The 27092-nt window shown below is 42.2% G+C and overlaps 1 protein-coding gene across 1 annotated transcript; it reads right to left on the reverse strand.

Moving 5' to 3' along the window:
* Positions 1-18471: 18471 nt before the first annotated feature.
* On the reverse strand, positions 18472-27007 carry LOC115356551 (protein NLRC3-like; the record flags this gene model as incomplete). The annotated part of the gene is made up of 7 exons (XM_030047765.1): positions 18472-18998; positions 22937-22983; positions 23156-23329; positions 23485-23658; positions 23763-25530; positions 26537-26765; positions 26933-27007. Coding segments are annotated over 7 exons (2994 nt in total), but the record flags the coding sequence as incomplete, so codon positions are not given.
* Between the last annotated feature and the right edge of the window lie 85 nt (positions 27008-27092).

Raw genomic sequence — 27092 nt, forward strand, 5'->3', positions numbered from 1 at the left:
CCCACAAGTCCCTTATTAAACTGTGTTCCTTTTTACCGCACTCCGCCTTGTGGGTCCAGTTTTTCCCTGAGCTTCAAGCTTAACATGCACTCGTTTTTTTGCACATTGCTTTTTGCACACTGGGTTGTAGTTAGATCTTATTCTGTTGTACTTAGATCTTATTCTTTATTTTTTATTTATTTAATCTGTAATCTGTGGATACTGCTGAAAAACTGCGAATTTCCTTTGGGATGAATAAAGTATCTATCTATCTATCTATCTATCTATCTATCTATCTATCTATCTTTTACCGTGAGGGGTCCTGCAAATGCAGCCGACAGATCCAGCCTATTTTTGGCTAATTTGCAGGATACACCTCCACGATGCTTCGCGGCCGACATCACAGCCTACTTCCCAGGGTACCTTTTGGTCCAGTTGAATTTCTGGATCAGCCACCATTGCTGGAATTATGAAGCATGTTTTAGACTGTCTTAATGTTTATATCATGACGTTTTGATAAGTTTTCATGCCTGTAATTACCCCCATAGATTCGGTTTAGCTGTTGACTGTATACCAACAATGCCTGTAAATGCAAGTTTAGTTAGATGAGTTAGATAGGCATTTTGCATGATGTTTCCATAGCAACCATCAGCACATCAGGTACCATACCATACCACATATATTTATATAGCACATTTAAATACAAACGGAGTTGTGCCAAAGTGCTTTACAATAGATTATAAACATAAATCAATCAAAAACCATATATACAACATACCCAGTGCCACATAAAACATCAAATGCTCAAGCTGAAGATGGAAAAGCCAAAGTGTAGAAATGAGCCTTGAGGCGTGTTTTAAACACCTGAAGGGTAGGGGCTTGGGGGCTGCCACAGCAAAGGCTCGGCTGCCTCTGAGCTTCAGTCTGGTTCTGGGCACGGACAATAGAAGCTTGTCTGAGGATCTGAGTGTCCTTGAAGGAACATAGGGTTCCAGCAAGTCCAACAGGTATACGAGTGCCAAACCATTTATACACTTAAAAACAAAGAGCAAGATTTTGAAATCAATCCTGTATTGCACTGGAAGCCAGTGGAGGGAGGACAATACATGGTCTCGTTTTCGTGTACCTGTAAGCAAACGGGCAGCGGCATTCTGGACTAACTGCAAGCGAGAAATGGAGGCCTGACAATTATCTTAATTTTCTGCATCTTCACGAATACAAAATAAAATAAAATACGTAAAACTACAGAATCCATGTTGTCCATCTTGAGAGCGCTGAAGCTGCTTATTGTTTTGTTTCATGCACAGGTGTTCACTGACACACCTCCGAAACCTACTTCAGCATTTTATGCTGCATCACTCGAATGCGCTTCGGGAAGCTTCGATAATAATGATGTAGGAATCTTCCACAGGCTACACCGTCCCAATTCACTAAACTTTTAGTTCCAGTAGTCCTGATATCGGCACCTACGTCGGACACCTCCTACGTGGGCACCGTAGGCTGCATCCCAGAAGTCATCTAGCCCTTAGATTGAGACAGACCCATTGTGTCAGCCGTCCTCTTCATTCACAGCAGGATCTGAATGAATGGACGTCACAAACTGCTGTGGAAATTCTGTAAGAGCTATTTATTAATTTGTATGAAATAATATAACAAACACTATTACTGGACTATTTGTCAATGGGTCCTTTAATTACTGAAAAAGTATAAACGTTTAGACAGTTGGGTAAACTGTTCTAAGACCTTGGATATAATTTTGGACAGTTTTCTGTGTTGAGATGTTGTGTCTGTAGGTTTAATGTCTGTGAAAACAACAAAGATGAAGAGGTAGTTTAACAAATAAGCAAGGCTTTGTATGAGTGTGTTAACTGTTTTTACTGTATGTGTAAAAATTAGTTTGTAAAATGTGTAAATGTTAAAAGAATAAAGATTGTCTTTGGTGGAGCATCAAATGTGATGTTGTTTGGTTTAACAGGCAAAAGCAGCTGAGAACAAGCAGCAGAAACTGCAGCTGCAGCATCTAAACAGCTGAATGTTTGCTGCTTTGTGTTCAGGAGTCAAACTAAATCCACACTTACACTTCCTCAGTCCTGGTTTCAACCACTGCTCTCCACCATGGTCCACCCTGGAGGAAGAAACAGAGTCAGAGCAGCAGATTCTCTTTGATGATGGAAACATGGGCAGTAAATAACCTTCCCTATGAAGGATTTAGCAGACCATGTCACTCATATCCACCATTCAACATGAAACAATATTCCTCAGCCCTCTGTTAGACATTGTGTGTGTCTCTCCATACCTGAGAGCCTCCAGTCTCCAGGTTGGATCCTCCAGTCCAGCAGAGAGCAGCTTCACTCCTGAGTCTCCTGGATGATTGTAGCTCAGGTCCAGCTCTCTCAGATGGGAGGGGTTGGAGCTCAGAGCTGAGGCCAGAGAAGCACAGCCTTCCTGTGTGAGCAGACAGCCTGACAGCCTGCACACCATCACAAACACAATCAGTCCACCACATCATCTGCTTTGTGTTTTCACAAAAACCTACACAGGTTAGGAATCTGATCAGTGACATGAAGCTGCATGTAAACTGAGATTTAAAGGTAAAAAATGTAATATAATTCTTCTTCAAGTGTGCATATGATCATAACACAGCAGAAAAGGTTCACGAATGTTGCTGATCAATTTCAGTCAATCTACTGTTACAACGATGGCAGCTGAGATTTGAGCAATGAAAATGGCCTAACTGGTTTCGCATTGTGTTTGTTTTGGAGACATGAATGTTGTCACCAAGTTTCATGGTGATCCACCACAAAGCTTTGGAGATTTGTTGCTCTGGACCTAACTGCTGAGCGACCGACACGGTGACGTACAGGCCTCTGTTTCACAGCAGGGCAAGAAGGGATGAAGACAAAAACACATGATCCTGATATGGATCTTATATGGTTACACTTTGCAGATTCAGGATCACTGAGCTGAGACAAACTGCTTTGAGTGAATGGACCTTAGTGTGAAATATGAGAAATCAGTCAATCACTGTAAATGGACATTACCTGAGAGCCTCCAGTCTGCAGTGTGGACTCTCTAGTCCAGCAGAGAGCAGCTTCACTCCTGAATCCTGCAGGTTGTTGTCACTCAGGTCCAGTTCTCTCAGACTAGAGGACTGGGAGCTGAGAACTGAGGCCAGAGCTGCACAGCTTCTCTCTGACAGATTACACACACTCAGCCTGAAGAAGAAGTAAAGATAAAAATAATAATATAACACCGAGTTTTCTCTTGTGGAGATAACTATGTTACGTGTGTGAAATATGTCCAGTTATCTCTTAACCTACACAGATTTCTTGGAGGCTTTGACCAGTGGCAGCAGCCCCAGAAGAGCCTCCTCTGAAGCAGAGTATTTCTTCAGGTCAAACACCTCCAGATCTTCTTCTGATGACAGTAAGATGAAGACCAGAGCTGACCACTGAGCAGGGGACAGTTTGACTGTGGAGAGACGTCCTGACCTCAGGTACTGTTGGATCTCCTCCACTAGAGAATGGTCATTCAGCTCATTCAGACAGTGGAACAGGTTGATGCTTCTCTCTGGAGAGGGATTGTCCCTGATCTTCTCCTTGATGAGCTGGACTGTTTCCTGATTGGTCTGTGAGCCACTTCCTGTCTGTGTCAGCAGGCCTCGTAGGAGAGTCTGATTGGTCTGCAGTGAAAGACCCAGGAGGAAGCGCAGGAACAAGTCCAGGTGTCCATTTGGACTCTGTAAGGCCTTGTCCACAGCACTCTGGTAGAGGTGTTTTAGTTGGGAGGCTGATTGTTCTTCTGACAGCAGATTGACTCCAGAGTTGATGAAGGTCACAAAGACATGAACAGCAGCCAGAAACTCCTGAATGCTCAGATGGACGAAGCAGAAAACCTTGTCCTGGTACAGCCCACGCTCCTCTTTAAAGATCTGGGTGAACACTCCTGAGTACACTGAGGCTTCTCTGATATCAATGCCACTCTCTGCCAGGTCTGCTTCATAGAAGATCAGGTTGCCTTTCTCCAGCTCCTCAAAAGCCAGTTTTCCCAGAGACAGGATCATCTTCCTGGTCTCTGGAGTCCAGACTGGATCTGTCCCAGCTCTCCCATGATACTTGACATTCTGCACTTTGGACTGAACCACCAGGAAGTGGATATACATCTCAGTCAGGGTCTTGGGCAGGTCTCCTCCGTCACTGGTTTTCAACACATCCTCCAGAACTGTAGCAGTGATCCAGCAGAAGACTGGGATGTGGCACATGATGTGGAGGCTTCGTGACGTCTTGATGTGGGAGATGATTCTGCCGACCTGCTCCTCATCTCTGAATCTCTTCCTGAAGTATTCCTCCTTCTGGGGGTCAGTGAAGCCTCTCACTTCTGTCACCATGCCAACACACTCAGGAGGGATCTGATTGGCTGCTGCGGGTCGTGAGGTTATCCAGAGGCAAGCAGAGGGAAGCAGGTTCCCCTTGATGAGGTTTGTCAGCAGAATGTCCACTGAGGTGGACTCTGTAACATCAGTCAGGATCTGGTTGTTGTTGAAGTCCAGAGGAAGTCGACACTCATCCAGACCGTCAAAGATCAACACAACCTGGAACTGCTCAAACCTGCTGATTCCTGCTTCTTTGGTCTCAGTGAAGAAGTGATGAAGAAGTTCCACCAAGCTCAACTTTTTCCCTCTCAGCAGATTCAGTTCTCTGAAAGTGAATGGAAATGTGAAGTGGACATGCTGGTTGGCTTTGTGTTCAGCCCAGTCCAGAGTGAACTTCTGTGTTAAGACTGTTTTCCCAATGCCTGCCACTCCCTTTGTCATCACTGTTCTGATTGGCTGATCTGTTCCAGGTAAAGGTTTAAAGATGTCTTCACATTTGATTTGTGTTTCTGGTCTGGCTGGTTTCCTGGATGCTGTTTCAATCTGTCTGACCTCATGTTCCTCATTGAGCTCTCCACTCTCTCCCTCTGTGATGTACAGCTCTGTGTAGATCTGATTCAGAAGTGTTGGGTTTCCTGCTTTAGCAATCCCTTCAAACAAACACTCAAACTTCTTCTTCAGGTTAGATCTGAGTTCACGTTGGCACCCTGTGAGAGTTTCTGAGTCGGGGAAAAAAAAACAAAAAAAAAAAAACAAAAAAAAAAACAAATTGATATTGTATAAAATTTAATGTGATTATTTCACAACTCTAAGAGTTTAGCAACGTCTATTTCAGTTGTTCTGCAATCATTTCCTTGCCAGCAGTTCAATGGCATGGCTAAAGGATAACACTGGTATTTTTCAGCACGGGCCCTATTTGTCCACCTTTTGGGGTTCAAATGACTGATAGGGACTAAAGATTTTTTAAACTGGTCCTGTACTGAGCAATATTGCTTCAGCCAGCAGCTACAAAACAGGCTAGTTTGCCTGTCCAATTACTTCCAATAAAAGATGGTTATTATAAGTGTCTTACAACATTATGGAAGAAAGGAACTGGTATGGAGTTAGTTATAGGCACAAAAAAGGTCAGGTTTGGGAATTGAGCTGCTGTCCCTGTGACACGATACCAAATCTGTCTCGCTTCACGCTGTGTCACAGCAATGGCTGGTGTCGTGCATGTAATGCCCCTTTTCCACTAGTACCTACTCAGCTCGACTCGGCTCGACTCTACTCGGTTTAAGAGCTTTTCCATTAGGTCGTAGTACCTGCTAGCAGGTCCCATTTAGCACCTACTCAGCCGGGGTTCCAAGCGAGCTGAGTCGAGCTGAGTCGAGCTGAAAATGTGACGTAAACGCCGTGCAGGCAACTGATTGGACAGGGAGTGACGAGAGCGACTCCCGCACGAAAACAAAACCCGACATTTAAAAAAAAAAAAAAAAAGACGGCAACAGCGGCCGTGCGCATTGATCGTCAGTGAAGTTGTCAAAGTCGGAAAATGGCAAGCACACCGCTACCGCGGTCAAATAAAGACGTGGAGACTTTTCTGAGCTTTGTGGCGGCCCAAAGAATCCAGGGGGAGCTGGACGGTGCGCCGGCGACTCCACCCACGGCGAGGTGCTACTCAATTGTAATGGAAAACCACCTAAACCGTGTCGAGGCGAGTAGAGTCGAGCCGAGTCGAGCCGAGTAGATACTAATGGAAAAGGGCCATAAGGTCCTGTTTCTTGTGCGCCCACCATCCACCCCGACCACCTCCCTACGTGGATCTAATACTCATTTGTAAAAAGTGTCAGAGGCTGATATAATCTAATTTAAGTTTTTTGGTGTTCAGCGGAGCTCAACTCGGCTGCTTTAAGTGAAAAACTGAATTTAAAATCTCAGAGTTTAGGAGATCTGGGCATCGAGTGCACAGCCAAATAGAGGGAAAAAATGAAGCAAGATTAAAAACAGATTAAGGCTAAGATTTTATTCTGGGCAATTCGCGTCCCTCATGGTTGGTTCCTCATTCAATAGAAAGAGGAAACAAAAAGCAGAACTTAAACTTCACAGATTCTGAGGAGTGCCAGGTTATGGAAAGTTCCAGATTATCCTTGATAGTGATTTACCTCATAACTGCTGGTGGAAAAATTAGTCCTGACTGTGTGTGGCCAAATGTGAAAAGCAACATTTCTCATGTGAACTTTTTGTTCTGATTTTTACATAAAAATTAACAAACCAACACTTCAACCAGGTTAACTGTGGGGATTGTGCTCATTCCACCTTTAATCTCACCTTTAATTTAATTACAGCAGAGGGTAGAAATACAAACATTTCTATTTTCCCATCATTCCTCCTTTCCATCCTGTTAAAGGAGTTCAAAGCCTCTTACTGCTCTGCAGACGCTCAGCCAGCTCCTCCTGCTTCATTCTCCTCAGGAAGTGCAGTGTGATCTGAAGAAAAGCCTCTCTGCTGCTCCACCTCTGCTCTTCCTCCTCACCGTCCAACACCTTCTCATCCTCCCTCTGCCTCTCTAAGCATTCTGGGTAATCTGGACTCAGAGACCTCTGGAGGTTTTTCAGCTCCTTTTTCACAAAGGTGACCATGTTCTCCTCCAGCAGCTGCAACAGAAAAATAAAAGAATCAGACTTCCACATTAAAATCTGGACACAAAACACCAAATCAAATCCAGGTCAAAGAGGCTGAAAGATGTAAAGAGAGCAGCATGGAGACGATTCTGAGCAGAATGTTTGTTTTTCAGTTGGTATGTTGTTGTACATTTACACACCATAAATATGGAGGCCAGGTCTGTTTGATGCTGCTGGGCAGACTGAGCACTGGGAACCTCTGAGCTCTGCTGGTGGACTCTGTGGAGGACACACACACACACACACACACACACATGCGCGCACACACACACACACACACACACACACACAGACGCATAAAATGTTTTGAAAGAGGAAGCCCAGTCAACAGAGTCTTAAGGTTGAAATCAATTCTGTATCTCATGACTGTGAATCTGAAAACAGAAAAACATCTGTTTTATCATCAGTTTGAAATAATTACCCATAATCCACAGAGTGCTTTCTGCTTTTGAAATTTTTACGATTATCCATTGACCAGTCGCTCTTCATGGACACACAGCTGGGCTCAGGTCCAGGTTCAGGTTCAGGTTCAGGTTCAGGCCTTCAACACAACACACACAGAGCTTTTCCTGTGAATAATGCTGCTGTGCTGATTTGCCTGCTGAGCTCTGAGATGGAGAACAGTCATGGACAGTCAGAGATCCTCGTCTTACCTCTGAGCTTTGGTCTGGCTGTCATGTTCTCCAGACAGAGTGGTTCTAGAGGAGGGGAACCTCCTCTCTCTCTTCCCAGCCGGTTCCATAGCAGAGCCAACACCTTGACACAAACACAGCGGCTGATTGATGACAACAAGCTTTCCATGACAGGATGTGTGCTGTCTTCCTGTCAGCACCATGTCACATATACAGAGTGGACGTAACACTCAGAGCAGCCGCCCTTTACATCAAACCCACTGAGCAGCTTCATCTAGAGAGGACTTTGAATCCTCTGGGACTCTTCACACATGGACTGACAACAACTGACATTTACAAAGCTCTCATCAGCCTCTCAGCAAAATCCATTTTGTTGATTATTTCTTTTCTAGGGGTAAATTTGTGATTTTTAAATTTTACTTGATTAAATTGTTTTTGTTGTAATGTAATTTTAAATGTGCATCTGTAATAAATATAAATCGCTGACATGTAAGTGCTTTTGTTGGTTTTCTTATTTTTCTCTTTTTTTTTTTCTTCATGTATATTTTTTAAAAAACTTGTTTAAAGATATTTTTCAAGCAACCGATTCCTAATTTCTTGCTTTTTTATTTTTCAAGCTGCAAATGCTCAGGTTTCACAGGGTTACTATGAAAATAGTAGGCGATTGTTCTAAATGTTTTAAAGTATAAAATAATATAGCAGGTGAAACAACAGGTGATGTTTTCCTCTCCTGGTCTTTCAATGGCAGAATAAAAGAACTTGAATCCAGCTGATCCAGGCTATCTGTCTGGTTGTTTCTGTATGTTTCACTGTTGAAATGAGTTCAGATCACACTCCCTGACTGACTTGGGTCACCAGTAAAAAAAAAAAAAAAGAAAGTCTCACACACACACACACACACACACACACACACACACACACACACACACACACACACACATACACACACACACACACACACACACACACACACACACCCCGAGCAGCCTGTCCTCACCTGCAGTGAGAGCGGGGAGTCCAGTGGAGTCCAGCTGCTTCACAGTCTCTGCTCTGCTCTCCTGTTCACTTTCTGACTGCTGAGCACTTTCACACAACTCCCATTAAAAAGAGTCAACTTCCTGTTTCCACACAGCGGCTGCTAACACAGGACACTTTGGAGTCAACTGGACAATCTGCACTTTGAGCACAGAGGGAGCGGCACGGCGGATTCAGAGCAGGACGAGGCTCTGATTTCACTTTCCCATTCTGTTTACGGAGCAGGAGCGCCACCAAGTGGACATGAAGGGAACTTCTCTCGATCCTTTCCATCAGTCCAGACAATATAAACTTGAACCTCACGCCTCTCACCTGAGAGAAACAGATGGATTTCAAATCCATCGTTTGAAGATGTTTTCATTCCAGCGCCAATATTGTTTACAGTTTAAAAATATTTCTCATGACAAAAATCCCAGTCCGTTTGAATCTTAACGAGCAAGCTCCTAAATGTGCTGCCCCCTCCCCATTTGCTGTTAATAACATATTCCACCCCCTTTTGAGTATATTTGGTTGTTGTGCATGTAACTGCATTACTACAGGAAAAAAAAAAAACACTTATTTAACACCTTTTTAATCTGTTTTACTGCGTTTTAAATCACATTACTTCATTTGTTCCTTGTTCTTTTTAATAATAATAATAATAATAATAATAATAATGTATACAGACTCAAATGACGTTCTTTGAATCCTCTGGCGCTACGTGTTTTCACTGTCATCCAATAAAGAGACACTGCAGATCAATTTGTTTAGGGATGCAATATATTTTTGGCCATAAGGTGGCGGTCTACATGCTGCTGGTGCTGTTCCGACTGCTCCTCTGCTGCTGGTGCATTTATTTAACAGGGTCCATGCTGAGTTACAGGCAGAGAGAGAAAAGACGCTTGATGCTCTGTCCGGAGATCAAACTTCCCGGCTGATTTGCAGCTGCAGTCCCTGGGCAGCTGAGCAGAGCTGCAGCACACACACACACACACACACACACACACACACACACACACACACACACACACACACACACAGTCACATTCACAGGGCTTTTCAAATTAAAACACCTCTTACTGTAAAATAAGGATGAACAAGCCATTTAAGATGCGTTATGAGTGCAGGATTGATTTCCTCGTAGCTGAAAAAGTCTGAGGTCATTTTGATATGAGACGGTGAAGAGCTCCAGTTTGTTGTCTTGATAGAGGAAGCAGCCAAAGCACAAGTGGAAGATGTACAGGAGAAAAAGCAGTTTGTCACAGCTGAGGAGCTCGTCATGCACAGCACATCCATTCCTCCAAGGCAGTGGTTCTCAAACTTTAGGAGAAGTAACATGGAAGGGCGCAAGGCAGTAATATCGCCAAGGGCGGCAACATAGGCAGAACCGCCACAGGTTATAGCCGCACATCTCTGTGGAAAATCTGACAGGTACTGTCCGTGGTGCTGAATCTGTCTCAGCAGGTACTGTCCGTGGTGCTGAATCTGCCTCAGCGGGTACTGTCCGTGGTGCTGAATCTGCCTCAGCAGGTACTGTCCGTGGTGTTGAATCTCCTGAGGCACTTCATTCTCTTTATTTTAGAAAGCTCAAAGCTCTTATGGTGCTTAAAGCTCCATAAAATTTACGGAGGATCTTGTTCAGCTCTTCTTTACTTACAGGTGAGAAATCAGCTGTTTGCCCGGTGTTTGTCAGGTAGTCTTGTAGACATTTGACGGCCCAAGACGTTGACCGGGCCGTACCGGCTTCATTTCCTGATCTCTGAGCTGATCCAGCTCTTCACTCATCACTCTGGCGCAGGGTTGGACTGGGAACCCTTTTCACAACAGGCACCAACGCCGTTGGCTGTTGCGCTAGACTTTTTCCCCTTTCTTTTTCTTTTTCTTTTTCTTTTGCTTCTTCTTTGTCTCGTGGCCCGGCCCATCGGCCCAATGGAGAAATCCCCGGTTTCCCCGTACGCCAGTCCGCCCTTGTTCTCGCGTGTCTCGGCTTTTTCTGTTGTCCTGTCTTCCTCGTTCAGCCATTTATCCAAACGAAGGTCGCCGAAAAAAATCAAAATTGACAAAACGGTCCATCATGCAGGCTAACAAAGCTGAGAGCGGCTTTTGATGCCGGTTTCAGTGAAACGTTTCGTGTTGCCATGAAAACCCCACAGACCCGGGCAATACGATATAGGCCTAGGCGGAGTAGCCTAATATTTAGCCGTGCTGTCATGTTCATTGGAGCACAATCTAAACGTCTGACCAATCAGATTGCTCGGTCGGATCTACGTGTTGTATAATTTTTTAAAATCTCACGTACCCCCTGGAGTTCCTCCAAGTACCCCCAGGGGTTCGTGTACCCCCATTTGAGAAACTGTGCTCCAAAGGACCAGGAGCCGTAAAGCTGCGACTGAACTGTAAAACCCTGAAGAGGAAACTCTTCAAAGCGAAGATGATCATATTTAGAAAGGTCATGACAATGCTGATCAGTAGGCCTACTGTAACCATAGACATAAGCACAAGATAGTGACATTAAGTTTTCACTGTTTTAGGGACGCTCAAGACCACCTACACTTCATCTCAGCACCCCTAAATAACACAAACTTAAATAAATAAATAAATAATAACAATAACAACAACACTTATTAGTTAGCGTATTACATGGATGCAGATTTGGATGTGGACGGTCTCTACCAATGTCAAGGAACTGATAAATATTCCCTGCCCACATATTTTATATTTCTGTCATCAGTTCTGGTTGTTTCAGGGCTGTGAGCGGCTGCTGGGAACTCTAAGCAGACTGAGTTGCCAGGTTTGTGTGTTTTGTGCAAAAAGTGCGCTGTTCTTTACAGAGACGGAGAGGGGAAGCGCAACATAAGGGGGATACCCGACATGGCATACGTCAGCCTGCGCTACGCAGCTGTTGCCTAGCAGCAGCGCTGACGTCAGCTTCTGTTCTGCAAGACGACGCAAGCGGCAGGATATTTGAATTTAACGGTCGGTGTTTCTGGTTTAAAACATCGACGATTTATGATTCAATCATCACAGCTTTTTTTTTTTTTTTTTTTTTTTAAAATAAGGTCTTCTTTGGACAGAGCCGATATCAGTCCGTTTAATTTTTAAACTCCAGCCGTAACGTTTGCTAGCTTGCGTTCGTCGCTCAAACGTCACGGTTAGTTTAGTTTAGTTTAGTTTAGTTTATTTGTTTCACACATGTAGCCTACTCATACAAAAAAGGAATGTTCGGGGAACGAAAAAAAAAGAAAAAACAAAACAAAACAAAACAAAACAAAAAAAAAAAAAAAAAACAAGAAAAATATGTGTGAGGTGTGGTTAGAAACCTATAGAGGCTTATATGAAACCACACCCAAGAAAATATACTATTGTTAAAATACACACAATACAAAACTCACAAATACATATTAAATGTTCAAGTTGAAAATATCATGCAAAAAAGAAAAAGATATTAAGTGGTTCTATTTTTCTAAATCAAGAAACGTCAACAGAAGAACATTTTTAAGTTTCTTTTTGTATATGGACAATGACAGAGAAGAATCAGTTAAATGTTCATAGTTATTCCACATAATAACACCACGATATCTAATATCGTGGTGAATTGACCATAGGATGTTTTATACAGTGGAAGATGAAGATTTTTGGCTTGTCGAGTTGAATAATTATGGAATTGAGAATTACCAAGAGGTAAATCATCAGTCTAATGTTTCACTTGAAAAACAAATGTACAGACTTGAAGAACATTGACATCAAAGATAGTTAACAGTTTCAATTTAAAAAAGAGAGGTGCACTTGGAGCAATAGCCTTGGAAAAAGTTGCTATTCTAACAAAAAGCTTTTAATATTTTGTGCATATAAGACGGAAAAATGCTTGTGTTAGATACGGATAAATTAAAGAATAATATAATGTAAGAAAACATGAACTGTGTACAACATCTCTTATTTTTCTTAAAATCCCAAGCGATTTTGTGACCTTTTTGCAGACAAAACCAACCTGTTCTCTCCAAGAGAGTTTATCATCAATTAGAATGTCCAAAAACATGTTGTTGAAACTTTAACTATTTCTTCATTATGAATATGAAGTTTAATTTGTTCACTGTCATATTTCCTATTCCCAGCAAATAGCATGAAATTGGACTTCTTGACATTTAATGAAAGTTTATTTGTTTGAAACCATGTTGAGTAATTCCTGAGATTGTGATTTAGGTCTCTGATGAGAGGTGTTGAATTTCTATTTGAGACAAAAATGCTGGTATCATCTGCAAAGAGGAAAGGCATTGTGGTGTTAGATACTGCTGCAAGGTCATTAATATAAACAAGAAATAATAAAGGTCCTAAAATGGACCCTTGAGGTACACCATATTGTATTGTATTTCTTTGTGACTCGTGACCATTAATAAGAACATATTGGTTGCTATTGTGAACATAATTACTGAGCCACTTGTGAATATTACCATGAAACCCATATCTAAACAATTTCAAAAGCAAAATAGAGTGGTCTACGGTGTCAAACGCTTTAGAAAGGTGTAAAAATACACTTATTGCAAATTCGTTATCATCTAATGCTGCATGTATTCTATCAGTAAGTTCTAAGAGTGCCATATAAGTTGAATGATTTTTACGAAACCCATATTAATGATTATAAAAAATATTGTGTGTTTTCAAGTGTTCCAGGATTCTTTTGTACACTAGTTTTTCTAAAATCTTTGAAAAACAAGGCAATATAGAAATTGGTCGATAGTTTGTAAAGGATCCTGGATCACCTGTTTTAAACAACAGAATGACTTTGGCTATTTTTAAATCATGAGGTATGGTACCAGTTTCCATGGACAATGCAAAGATAAATGTTAAAGGCTCAATCGTAGAAGAAATGTTTTCTTTAATTAAGGAAGCACAAATTCCATCATGACCAGGTGCAGATATTTTTAATCCCATTATAATGTCTTTAACCTCTTTAGAGTCAGGCAAATCAAATTAGCAAGGGTTGGAAAATAACCTTTTATATAGTCTAATGGGTTGTGTTTTGTATCAGCTATTTTTGTAGCAAAAGATGCACCAACACTAGAAAAGAAATCATTAAACTTACAGGCTATATCATTTGGATCATTAAGAGTAGAATTTCTATCGTTAAAGGTTGAAGGAAATTGAGTTGAGGCTTTTTTTCTTTGAAATAACTGATTAATAAGTTTCCATGTAGCCTTGATATTCTTTTCAGACTTTGTAAACTGATCACTGTGGAACCTTTTCTTGGTAGCTCTAAGGAGATGGGTGTATTTATTTTTATGAGATTTATAAGTAGCCAAATTTAAGGGGTTGGTGAGAAAAGACATTTTCTGTTTATTTTTAAATTTGGAGGACTTTTCCAACCCAGCAGAAAACCAAGAGTTGTAGTATTTTTTCCCACTATGAACAGACAGAGCAACCAGTGGAAAACATTTTGTGAAGATTGAATTAAATAGTTCTATAAATTTTTCATATGCTGAGTTTACATTACTCTCCTTGTATACCTGTTCAAAGGGGACTTTTTCCAGCATTTCTTTGAATTTTGCTTTATTGGTTGAGTTAAATTTTCTGTAACTGATTGCAGAGCTATTTTTTATTTCTCGGTTTGAACATCAAACCAGGAAGAGAACAATATGGAGAACATCGGGTTCTTTATGAAGAAGAAGCAAAGTGTAAGTAAGAACTGAGCTAAGTTAAGAATGTTCTGGAATCACAGCTGAGCCAACAGTCTCCATCTTTGATGTTTAATAAACTTCATACCCGCCGCTCTTTTCCACGACTGGATCACCAGCTGAGTTATTAGAGGCCGGTTCATTTTTACATCAATATAATTTCTATGGAAAGTTAGCCACAGCGTCCTGATGTGTTTGTGAATGTGATGCATCATTTAATGAGGGGAATCTAGCAGCAGGTGGCGCTGCAGGGTCTCAGGTGAGGTCTCTGGCTGTGAGTTCAGGAGTTATTTGAAATAAAAAGAAAAAATAACGAAGTTTTTGAGAGGAATATGTCTGAGCATTGCTGTGGCTCTGTCATGAATGCAACGTTTTATTAGCTGCAGAAAACTCTGGCCGTTTATGAGCTGCTGTTAAAATCCAGTGGAAATTCATTTGTTGGTTTGATTTAGGGAGGAAGTCAGACAGGAGAAGAAGCAGCTGAAGAGGCTCAGCTGTATAAGACTTTGTCCCTCCAATGAGGTGAAAACCTGCTTCAGTTTGGATCATCTGGATTCAGGTGTTGCTTCATTGTGAATCAACAGAGCTCGTCGTTGGACAACTGCTACGCTGCGGTGGATTCATCCGCCGGCGTCGGTCTTCTACTGGCTAAACTGGAGCTGCACTGGAGCTACTGGAGTGTCACTGGAACACCAAGCACCAGAGATTGGGACGTCAGAGCACCTATGACGGCCAGCGTTTGGGGTATGTGACAAACATCGCAATGGCCATGGAATAAATTGTGCGCGCACATTAAAATCAGAAATACAATGTGCTGGTTGCAGTCGATTTAAACAAACTGTCATTTTGAGGACTAATTAAGCCGATGACTTCCTATGAATACGGAAGAGGGCTCGCCCCGGTAGCCCACCGGATAAGAGTGTGCTCCACATGCCCTGATCGCAGGGTCCTGGGTTCAAATCTGAACTCAGGCCACCTGCTGCATGTCACCTCCTCCCTCTCCTGTCTCCCCCATCTCCCTCCACCATCAAATAACCCATGATAATAACCCATGATAAACTGGTGGTGAATGAGGCTCAACTTGTGCGTGCAAGAGACGTGCAAGAGAACTTGCAACAGGCACAGTGACAAAATGTTCTGTTAAATTAACATCTCAGTTTACAAAATGAGAGACTACTAAGAACTGTCGTCCTGCTGCTGATGACAGTGACAATGATAGTGAGGAGGTTAGTGTTGAAACTCATGACAGCGGTTCAGATGTTGTGTCAGTAAATGGTCATGTCAGAAAAACTCCAAAACCAGTAAATCTTTGACTTCCTCAGAGGCGGACAGGGCTGCACTCATGGCTCGTGTGGCTACGTTAGAGGAGAAGCACGCTTTGGAGGAGCAGGAAGATCTCCTAAGGAAGAAGAAGCAGCAGATTGAGCTGGATGCTGAAGTAGCAGCCTCACTATGAGGCCAGCAGCGCTCCACACCTGTGACAGCAGCAGTGATTCAGCTGGACAGGCGGATGGAATGGAGTCTGTGGCTGAAAACCCACCGGACTGATGGTCCTCTTCCACAGTTTTGCTTATTCAATAACTCTGTGAAATAACTCTGAATGAACTCAAAATCTGAAGCAGTGAATTGGTTTATTATATCACCTTATGCCTGGTATACACTGCTATTTTGGACCGTCCCAGACCAAAGTTGACCGTCGTGAAAGAAATCTTTGATCTTGGCTCCAAAACGGTGGTCCTATGTCGCACTGTGAGGGAGATTCAGAGACGGCCGTTGTCACGGTCTTGAGTCCACAGATAAGCCGAAAGACTGACAGTGTGAGAAAATTGGGATGACCATCTCACAGTGTGACAGCTCATTTATTATCACTCTTATAGGCCTGTAATAAGGATACTCAATAAAAGTACTTTAGTTAACAACAGCTGCCTTCTAAAACTAACAGTTCTTGAATTGCTGGATGTTACTTAAGCTGCAGGTGAACTTTTGCTGCTGGGGAAATGTTACTTTTTGAGTCTAGACCAACCGATCAGAGCCTTTGTCTATGGACCTGACCGAGTCACACCCAGACTGTTATTTTACATCACTGAGGAGAAGCTAATGCTCAAGAGAAACCCTTATAATATGGAGGCAGTAAAACTAGGAGTCTTTTACTTTAAATTCAGACACTTGCTTTATTTAGGATTTGCAGAAGCTAACAGCTATAAGAATAGATAAAACTTTATTAATGCAAAAACCCAAACAATTATTTTAGTAATCAACTATCCTGTCCCTCTCCAACTGATCCTTCTGGTCTTATTCATGACTTGTCTTGGGTTCGCTGAGAGCAGGAAGCGTCTCAGAAATGGTTGATTGGACACGTAGATTCTGTTGCCTCGATCGGCTGGTGCTGCTCCTGGCTCGGGGCCCCATGGCCACCTCGTCTGAGAGCTGAGTCTGGTCGGCTATCCGTTGCTGCCGTTTCCTGTATCAGATGGTGGTTGGTTCATCAGTCGGAGTGATGCAGTGTCCCCAGGCACCTCAAGAGTGCGCCCTGACTGCCTAAAACCTGGGGTTTTGATCCTGTTTTCTCAGTTCCTACATGGACATCCTGTCTAAACATTTCCCAGACAGACCAGATGGGGCTGATGTCATTGACCTTATTTTGATACCAAACATGATCAGTTTTTGGTAAGTCTTGCAGTTTGTTCTGGACATGAGCAGAGATTAACTATTTGTTTAGTCCGGCCCAGGACATGGGCTATGACCAGCCTATTAATGTCTATGTGAAGTATTTTTAGGTACTTGACTTTTGCTCTTTGTCCGCCTGGTCTCTCCAGTACTTTACATAATACTTTCACTTCTCTATTAACTACACAGAAAAATGATTCATACTTATTAAACTTTTAACACCAAATCTGTATTTACATTCTTACTTATACACTCAGTGTCCACTTTCTCCAATCTAATGCAGTTCAGTGCAACAGCTCTTCCATAATTTCTGCCTTTTATAATGTTCAGTTTCCGTTGACAGTGTGGAGGATGTCTACAATTAATTATTACTGAGGTTGTAGTTTGCAGAGATCTTGTACTGGACGACTTTATATTCAGAGGTGTTTCTCATTTTTTGTCCTCCGTTTTCTTTATACATGAGGGGGACAGAATAGTGGAAACAGCTGTCAGTAAAGTGCAGTTCAGTCAAACAGCAGCACTAACTATGAGCTCAGTGCCAAACATAGAAGTGAATGAACACCTCTGTTACCGTGACAACAAGACAAGCTGAGCATTATAGGCAGCAGGAGAGCAAACTTTATGGCACAACAGCTGGATTGGATTAGTACAGGTGGAGCTGATGAAGTGGACACTGGATGTAAATGATTATTTTGTAAAACAATCAATATTAGACTCTTTATTGTTATTTTCCATAAAACATATTGATAAATCAAATGTAATCATACAACCAAGGTTACATTCATTATGAATATTCATTGTAGTCACTTCATCACTGGTATTATAATCAACATTAGATTTTGTGATTATTCTCAACATGTTAGTCCTACATTCTGTGGTTACATGTTAGTGGGATATTTATCTCTGTTTAACTGTGACTCTATTTACTCACATTTCTATTTAACCTCCATTGTCTCCTCTGACTGTTATCCTCTTGGTGAGTTTCCTCCTGGGGCGTTGTCTCCCTGGCTGGACTTGGTGTTCTCTGGGTGTTTTCCTCTGTGGGCTTGTTTCTCCTTCTGGAGGTGATAACTTGGGAACTGGTGACATGTTGGTGTCGTATTCGATGAGCAGTTCTGGTTTTCCACTGCTTTCTGGATCCTCAGTGGTCGAATGGGGTTGTGGGGGTTCTGTGTTTTCCTCTGTGTTCTTGTGCTTTGGACTTTGAGGAACTCTCTCTGTCTTGTCTGGGCTGTAATGTGGCCTTCTCCAGTGCTGAGGCCTGTGTGTGTACTGGGGTCTATGTGTGCACTGTGGCCTGTGTGGCTGTCTCACTTCCTTTTTGGCTGTTTTTGTGGCCTCCTGAGTCTGTCACTCAGTCTATCATCGATGTCTGTTATTTTAGGCTTTTTGACCCTGTGGAGAGCTATCATATCAAAGCAGATGTCTTTGATCAGCAGTGTGAGTGTTTCTCCACAGGAGGCGACTTTCACTCCTCAAATGTCACAAAGAAACACTGTGGAGCCATATTCCCAAATCCTGAACCCCGGGTACAGAGGCTCAGTGAAGGTGCTGTTGAAGGTGTGGAGGTGGATCAGTGTGTCAGAGGAGACGCTGTAGAAGGACAGAGAGCCAGCAGGCCAGTCCAGATACACTGCCACTCTGTTAGAGGGGGGGGCAGGAATGGCTGTATATTTGTTATTGTGCCACGCATAGAAACCACCATCATAGCAGGTCAGAGTCCAGGACTTGTCATTATATCCAAGAACAGAGTCATAATTGTCTCCTTTCCTGCTGATTCCTCTGTAAGTCACTCCCATATAAACCTTTCCCTCCCACTTGATCTCCCAGTAGCAGCGACCAGTCAGACCATCACTACACAGGATCTGTCTCCAGGAGTCAAACCTCTCTGGGTGATCAGGATATGGCTGCTCCTCTGCCACTGCTGTCACCTTCCTGTTGTCATCATACAGGACAATTTCTCTGTTTGCTGTGTTTCTGTCCAGTTTGAGTTCATAGGAATCTGATGGAGAGAACAAGACAGTTTGATTATTGATTTGTTAACACTTTGATGATGACACATTGTGTCAGCCGTCCTTTGTGACATCCATCCATTCAGATCCTGCTGTGACCCTCGCTATAATGCGGTTCACCTTTCGCGATTAACGAGGGACCACTGTATAAGAATATATCATCTGCATACAGGCTAATTTTATGTTGTGAGTTGGCATCTTGAATTCCTTCAGGTTTATTGTTGTGTCGTGTTGCTGCTGTGAATGGTTTTGACAAAAATGCCAAACAGGGATGGAGAGAGAGGGCATCCTGGTCTCCTTCCCTGGTGGTGTGTGAAGTGTGGTGAAGTGACCCCATTTGTGATTATTGTGGCCCTAGATGAAGTGTACAGTGTTTTTATCCAATCGATGAATGACTCCCAAAACCAAGTTTGTGGAGGGTGCTAAATAGGAAAGTCCAATTAACTTTGTCAAATGCTAGATGCTGCTCAGCATCTACAAAAACAATTACGGTTTTGTTTTGTTTTTGTTGTGATGTATTGATCAAGTTAAAAAGTCTACGGATGTTATCTGTTGCATGCCTGTTTTTGATGAAGACTGTCTGGTTAGGGTGGATTAGATTGTGGGTGACTACCTCTATTCTGGTTGCATTTTTTTTTTTTTTTTTTTTTTTTTTTGGTGCTAATTTTTAGGTTGATATTGATTAATGAGAGTGGATGGTAGCTGGATGGTTAAATTGGGTCTTTATTGGGTTTTAGTGAAAGTGTCATGACAGCAGCATTCATGTGTGTGGGTATGGAGGAGTTAGTTCTGATTTCTGTAGTTACTTGATAAAATAGTGGTGATAAAACATCAGAGAAATGTTTATAGTATTTAGTTGGAAATCCATCCATTTATTGTCTGGCATTTTTTTAAGGACTTTATGGAGTTCTTCAATAATGAAGGGCGCATCTAAAATGTTTGCTTGTTCTTTAGGTCGTCTAGGTCACAGTTTCTCAGATGGGGGTACGTACCCCTGGCGGGTAAGTTGAGGAACTGCAGGGGGTACGTGAGATTTTTAAAAATTATACAACACCTAAATCCCACCGAGTAATCTGATTGGTCAAGCAGACATTTAGAATGTTTCAAGGATTCAAGGATTCAAGGAACTTTATTGTCATACCAGTTCACACTTACATGCTAGTGGTACGAAATTAGCACTCAGGTCCCGGTATAAGCCAAAAAAACCCCCCGAAAAAAAGACCAGAAAAAGAAGTGTAAATATAAGTGTAAATATAGAATATAAGATATATAAGATATATAACAGTATATATATATATATATATATATATAGGTATAAACAGTATATATAGACAGTATGTGTGGATATAAACAGTATGTAAACTATAAACAGTATATGTAAATAAATGTAAACAGCATACATAAATGTAAATAAAAATATAAATAAAACTATAAATATAAATAGTATATATATAATAAGTATAAATAAACAGCCTATATATAAGTAAGTAGTATATGTGTAATAAATAATAAATATAATATATATATATATATAAGCAGTAAATATAAAAATATAGAGAAAAATATAAACAGCCTATGTAAATATAGACAGTATATATATATATATATATATATATATATATATATATATATAATATAGACAGTGTAATATAGAATGGACCAAGCCACAGAACCTGATGCCCGGGACTGGGATTCATGGAACTGTTGGACTTGGTCAGTGCAGAATTAGCTTAGTGCTAAACACGCATGTATGTGCTCAGATGAGCATGACAGCTCGGCTAGCCTGCTCAAATGAAAAATACTGAATCAATCACTGAAAATATTACTCCGCCTACATCTTATTGCCCAAGTCTGTGTGGTTTCCATGGCAATGAGAAAAGTTTAACTGAAACCCGCAGGTGAAGGAAACTGCTCCGCGACACGGCGAGTGACACGTTAATCACATGACACAACGAATCGATAATGAAATTCGTTGCCAACACTTTTAATAATTTATTTTTGTTGACTGTATCGATTCGATTCGCCCTAATGAAATACCTCAGAAGAGTCAGCAGCACAGACAGTACCTGCTGAGGCAGATTCAGCACCACGGACAGTACCTGCTGAGGCAGATTCAGCACCACGGACAGTACCTGTAAGATTTTCCACGGAGATGTGCGGCTGTAACTTTGTTCTTGTTATTAATGTGTTAATGTTAATCATCCTATTAATCATTATTAATTTATTTAGTCTTTGTGAGTTGCCTAGGCCATTGGTTTAATGAATATGTCTTTTTTGTTTGCATCTGTACATTGAAATGAACATTTAATAAATCAACACATCTGTGAAAACTGTCATCTTTATTTCAGAGGTAAATTGATAACAGCCTGAAAAGGTGATTAGCAAAAGCCACCGAAAGATGGGGTTGAAATTATATAACTGTTAAGCCTTAATATTACTGGTTACTTTTGCTGCTTAGCCACATTAATCGGAGCTGACGTTAAATTGGAGTGACACGCCCCCAACTGAAATAAAACATCTGCCGGTGAGTTTATGAAAACATATATGTTTGTTGTGACATTGGAAAGCAGTTGTCTATATTTAAATATAACTGTTCATATAAGTTGGTTGTAGATAAAGATCAGCTGTTGTCACTGCACCTGTTAGATTAAAAATGACTGAGAAGTCGGCAGAAGTATAACTATCAGTCCATGAAAAAATGATTTTTTCCAGCAGATATTCTAGTTACTACAGTTATTTTCCTTTGTTTGTTGATTTCTCGTCGGTATTAATTGTTCATTACCAATGTAGTGCCCTTTAGTTCCTTTCCTTTGCTTTTGACCAGTTCTTTTTGCTTATAATGTTCAAATTTGGTGATGATGGGTCTGGGTCTGTTGTCTGTGCGTTTTCCGAAGCGGTGAAGTCTGTGGAAAGTGATGTTTTGGACTGTGTCAGTTGAAAGTTTATTAGTGATTCTGGGGTGATTTTTCTGGGATGCCTGAGAAGATGAGATTATCACGCAGGGAATGGGTTTGTAAGTCCAGAATGGTTTGTTTTCTTTACTGACAGTGTGCATCTGATCAGTGAGTGATTTGAGAGATGTCTGTAAGTTGTGGTTTGTTGTTGAGCAAATTCCAGGCTGTTGCGCATGTGACTGATGTCCTCATGTGGTGAAACAAAGACATCAGGGTTTTTTTATACTGGCAGGGAGGTTTGGGGGTCTTCGGTGTCTGTTTTAGAGTCCTTTTTTTGTTCCGTTCTGGGGGTTTGGCAAGTCCAGGGGGTCTACTTTGTTTTGCCGTTTGAAGTAATGATCACAAAGGCTTCAAGGTCCGTTATATCCTCCACCGTTAGTGTTGTCTGTATCGGGCCATTCTGTCTTTAATGTTGTCTGCTGTATTTTGAAGCTTTGTTATTGAATGTGTTTCCCTGTGTGTTCTGTTTCTGCTGGAACTCACTCACTGTGATTCATCTGCTGTTTTATACCTTTGCTGCTTGTTTTATGCTCTGATTTCTCAACTGCATCCCTTACCTAGTGTCTCCTTAACTTAGGACTCAACGTTATCCTCTGTAATTTGTGTTGTCAAGTCCCGTTTGACTGTCCTAACATTTATTTATTACCTGCTGGTGTTATTCATGTGTGGTCTGCTTCATGGTTTTCTTCTGGCTGCAGGATGATATTTGTTTGATGCTGCTTAACCTCATCTTGTCCAGTTTATTTGATCAACTTATTTAGCTATATGAAAATGAATTTTAACAGCTGACAGTATAGCAGATTACCTTATTATGTATTTGTTATGTTTTTTTAATCTTTACGTTTTCAATTTTTACTTTTAGGGAGCATGTGTAACATCTGGCCAGGGACTGCATTTAAAAACTAGCCTTTTTAATGTGCACTGTACCTGTTAAAAACAAGTAAATAAAATAAATGAAATGAATCAACACTTACACTTGCTCAGACCTGGTTTCAACCACTGCTCTCCACCATGGTCCACCCTGGAGGAAGAAACAGTGTCAGAGCAGCAGATTCTCTTTGATGATGGAAACATGGGCAGTAAATAACCTTCCCTATGAAGGATTTAGCAGACCACATCACTCATATCCACCATTAAACATGAAACAATATTCCTCAGGCCTCTATAAGACATTTGTATGTGTCTCTCCATACCTGAGAGCCTCCAGTCTCCAGGTTGGATCCCCCAGTCCAGCAGAGAGCATTTTCACTCCTGAGTCTCCTGGATGATTGTAGCTCAGGTCCAGCTCTCTCAGATGGGAGGGGTTGGAGCTCAGAGCTGAGGCTAGAGAAGCACAGCCTTCCTGTGTGAGCAGACAGCCTGACAGCCTGCACACCATCACAAACACAATCAGTCCACCACATCATCTGATTTTGTGTTTTCACAAAAACCTACACAGGTTAGGAATCTGATCAGTGACATGAAGCTGCAAGTAAAACAGGTCTGAACTGGTCATGTGTTGAGCAGGTTGAGGAATCCTGACCTGAGAGCCTCCAGTCTGCAGTGTGGACTCTCTAGTCCAGCAGAGAGCAGCTTCACTCCTGAATCCTGCAGCTGGTTGTTACTCAGGTCCAGCTCTCTCAGACTAGAGGACTGGGAGCTGAGAACTGAGGCCAGAGCTGCACAGCTTCTCTCTGACAGATTACAGCCACTCAGCCTGAAGAAGAAGTAGAGATGAAAACAAAAATATTAAACTTACTTTTTCTCTTGTGGAGATTACAATATGATGTGTAAAATATGGCCAGTTATTTATAAACCTACACAGATCTCCTGGAGGCTTTGACCAGTGGCAGCAGCCCCAGAAGAGCCTCCTCTGAAGCAGAGTATTTCTTCAGGTCAAACACCTCCAGATCTTCTGATGACAGTAAAATGAAGACCAAGGCTGACCACTGAGCAGGACAGAGTTTGTCTGTGGAGAGACTTCCAGATCTCAGGTACTGTTGGATCTCCTCCACTAGAGAATCATCATTCAGCTCATTCAGACAGTGGAACAGGTTGATGCTTCTCTCTGGAGAGGGATTGTCCCTGATCTTCTCCTTGATAAACTGGACTGTTTCCTGATTGGTCTGTGAGCTACTTCCTGTCTGTGTCAGCAGGCCTTGTAGGAGAGTCTGATTGGTCTGCAGTGAAAGACCCAGGAGGAAGCGCAGGAACAAGTCCAGGTGTCCATTTGGACTCTGTAAGGCCTTGTCCACAGCACTCTGGTAGAGGTGTTTTAGTTGGGAGGTTGATTGTCCTTCTGACAGCAGATTGACTCCAGAGTTGATGAATGTCACAAAGACATGAACAGCAGCCAGAAACTCCTGAACGCTCAGATGGACGAAGCAGAAAACCTTGTCCTGGTACAGCCCACGCTCCTCTTTAAAGATCTGTGTGAACACTCCTGAGTACACTGAGGCTGCTCTGATATCAATGCCACACTCTGCCAGGTCTGCTTCATAGAAGATCAGGTTGCCTTTCTCCAGCTCCTCAAAAGCCAGTTTTCCCAGAGACAGGATCATCTCCCTGGTCTCTGGAGTCCAGAGTGAATCTGTCTCAGCTCTCCCATGATACTTGATGTTCTGCACTTTGGACTGAACCACCAGGAAGTGGATGTACATCTCAGTCAGGGTCTTGGGCAGGTCTCCTCCCTCACTGGTTTTCAACACGTCCTCCAGAACTGTAGCAGTGATCCAGCAGAAGACTGGGATGTGGCACATGATGTGGACGCTTCGTGACGTCTTGATGTGGGAGATGATTCTGCTGGCCTGCTCCTCATCTGTGAATCTCTTCCTGAAGTATTCCTCCTTCTGCGGGTCAGTGAAGCCTCTCACCTCTGTCACCATGCCAACACACTCAGGAGGGATCTGATTGGCTGCTGCGGGTCGTGTGGTTATCCAGAGGTGAGCAGAGGGAAGCAGGTTCCCCTTGATGAGGTTTGTCAGCAGAACGTCCACTGAGGTGGACTCTGTAACATCAGTCAGGATCTGGTTGTTCTTGAAGTCCAAAGGAAGTCGACACTCATCCAGACCATCAAAGATCAACACAACCTGGAACTGCTCAAACCTGCTGATTCCTGCTTCTTTGGTCTCAGTGAAGAAGTGATGAAGAAGTTCCACCAAGCTCAACTTGTTCCCTCTCAGCAGATTCAGCTCTCTGAAAGTCAATGGAAATGTGAAGTGGACATGCTGGTTGGCTTTGTGTTCAGCCCAGTCCAGAGTGAACTTCTGTGTTAAGACTGTTTTCCCAATGCCAGCCACTCCCTTTGTCATCACTGCTCTGATTGGTTGATCTCTTCCAGGTAAAGGTTTAAAGATGTCCTCACATTTGATTGGTGTTTCTGGTCTGGCTGGTTTCCTGGATGCTGTTTCAATCTGTCTGACCTCATGTTCCTCATTGAGCTCTCCACTCTCTCCCTCTGTGATGTACAGCTCTGTGTAGATCTGATTCAGAGGTGTTGGGTTTCCTGCTTTAGCAATCCCCTCAAACACACACTCAAACTTCTTCTTCAGGTTAGATCTGAGTTCATGTTGGCATCCTGCGAGAGTTTCTGAATGGAAAAAAACAAGAGAAAACATAAACAAATGGATGCTGTATTAAATGTAATGTGAGTATTTCCTGGTAAAAGTATCTGTTGATGCTTTTCAACTCTAAGAGTTTAGCGAAGGCTATTTCAGTTGTTCTGCAATCAATTCCTTGCCAGAAGTTAAATGACATGGTTAAAGGGTAACACTGGTATTTTTCAGCCTGGGCCCTATTTGTCCACGTTTTGGGGTCCAAATGATTGATAGGGACTAAAAATGTTTGAAACTGGTCCTGTACTGAGCAATATTGCTTCAGCCAGCAGCTACAAAACAGGCTAGTTTTTCTGTCCAATTACTGGCTGGTGTTGTTTATGTGAGGTCCTGTGTCTTGTGCGCCCACCATTCCCCCCGACCGCCTCCCTATGTGGATCTAATACTCATTTGTAAAAAGTGTCAGAGGCTAATATAATCTAATTGAAGTTTTTTGATGTTCAGCGGAGCTCAACTCGGCTGGTTTAAGTGAAAAACTGTATTTAAAATCTCAGAGTTTAGGAGATCTGGGCATCGAGTGCACAGCCAAATAGAGGGAAGAAATGAAGCAAGATTAAAAACAGATTAAGGCTAAGATTTTATTCTGGGCACTTCATGTCCCTCATGGTTGGTTCCTCATTCAATAGAAAGAGGAAACAAAAAGCAGAACTTAAACTTCACAGATCCTGAGGAGTGCCAGGTTATGGAAAGTTCCAGATTATCCTTGATAGTGATTTAGCTCATAACTGCTGGTGGAAAAATTAGTCCTGACTGTGTGCAGCCAAATGTGAAAAGCAGCATTTTTCATGTGAACTTTGCGTTCAGCTTTTTACATAAAATTTAACAAACCAACACTTTAACCAAGTTATCTGTGGGGATTGTGCTCATTCCACCTTTAATCTCACCTTTAATTTAATTACAGCAGAGGGTAGAAATACAAACATTTCTATTTTCCCATCATTCCTTCTTTCCATCCTGTTAAAGGAGTTCAAAGCCTCTTACTGCTCTGCAGACGCTCAGCCAGCTCCTCCTGCTTCATTCTCCTCAGGAAGTGCAGTGTGATCTGCAGAAAAGCCTCTCTGCTGCTCCACCTCTGCTCTTCCTCCTCACCGTCCAACACCTCCTCATCCTCCCTCTGCCTCTCTAAGCATTCTGGGTAATCTGGCCTCAGAGACCTCTGGAGGTTTTTCAGCTCCTTCTTCACAAAGGTGACCATGTCCTCCTCCAGCAGCTGCAACAGAAAAAGAAAAGAATCAGACTTCCACATTAAAATCTGGACACAAAACACCGAATCAAATCCAGGTCAAAGAGGCTGAAAGATGTAAAGAGAGCAGCACGGAGACGATTCTGAGCAGAATGGTTGTTTTTCAGTTGGTATGTTGTTGTACATTTACACACCATAAATATGGAGGCCAGGTCTGTTTGATGCTGCTGGACAGACTGAGCACTGGGAACCTCTGAGCTCTGCTGGTGGACTCTGTGGAGGACACACACACACACACACACACACACACACACACACACACCCACACACACACACACACACACACACACACGC

Source organism: Myripristis murdjan, chromosome 24 (genome assembly GCF_902150065.1).
Source record: "Myripristis murdjan chromosome 24, fMyrMur1.1, whole genome shotgun sequence".
NCBI lineage: Eukaryota > Metazoa > Chordata > Actinopteri > Holocentriformes > Holocentridae > Myripristis > Myripristis murdjan.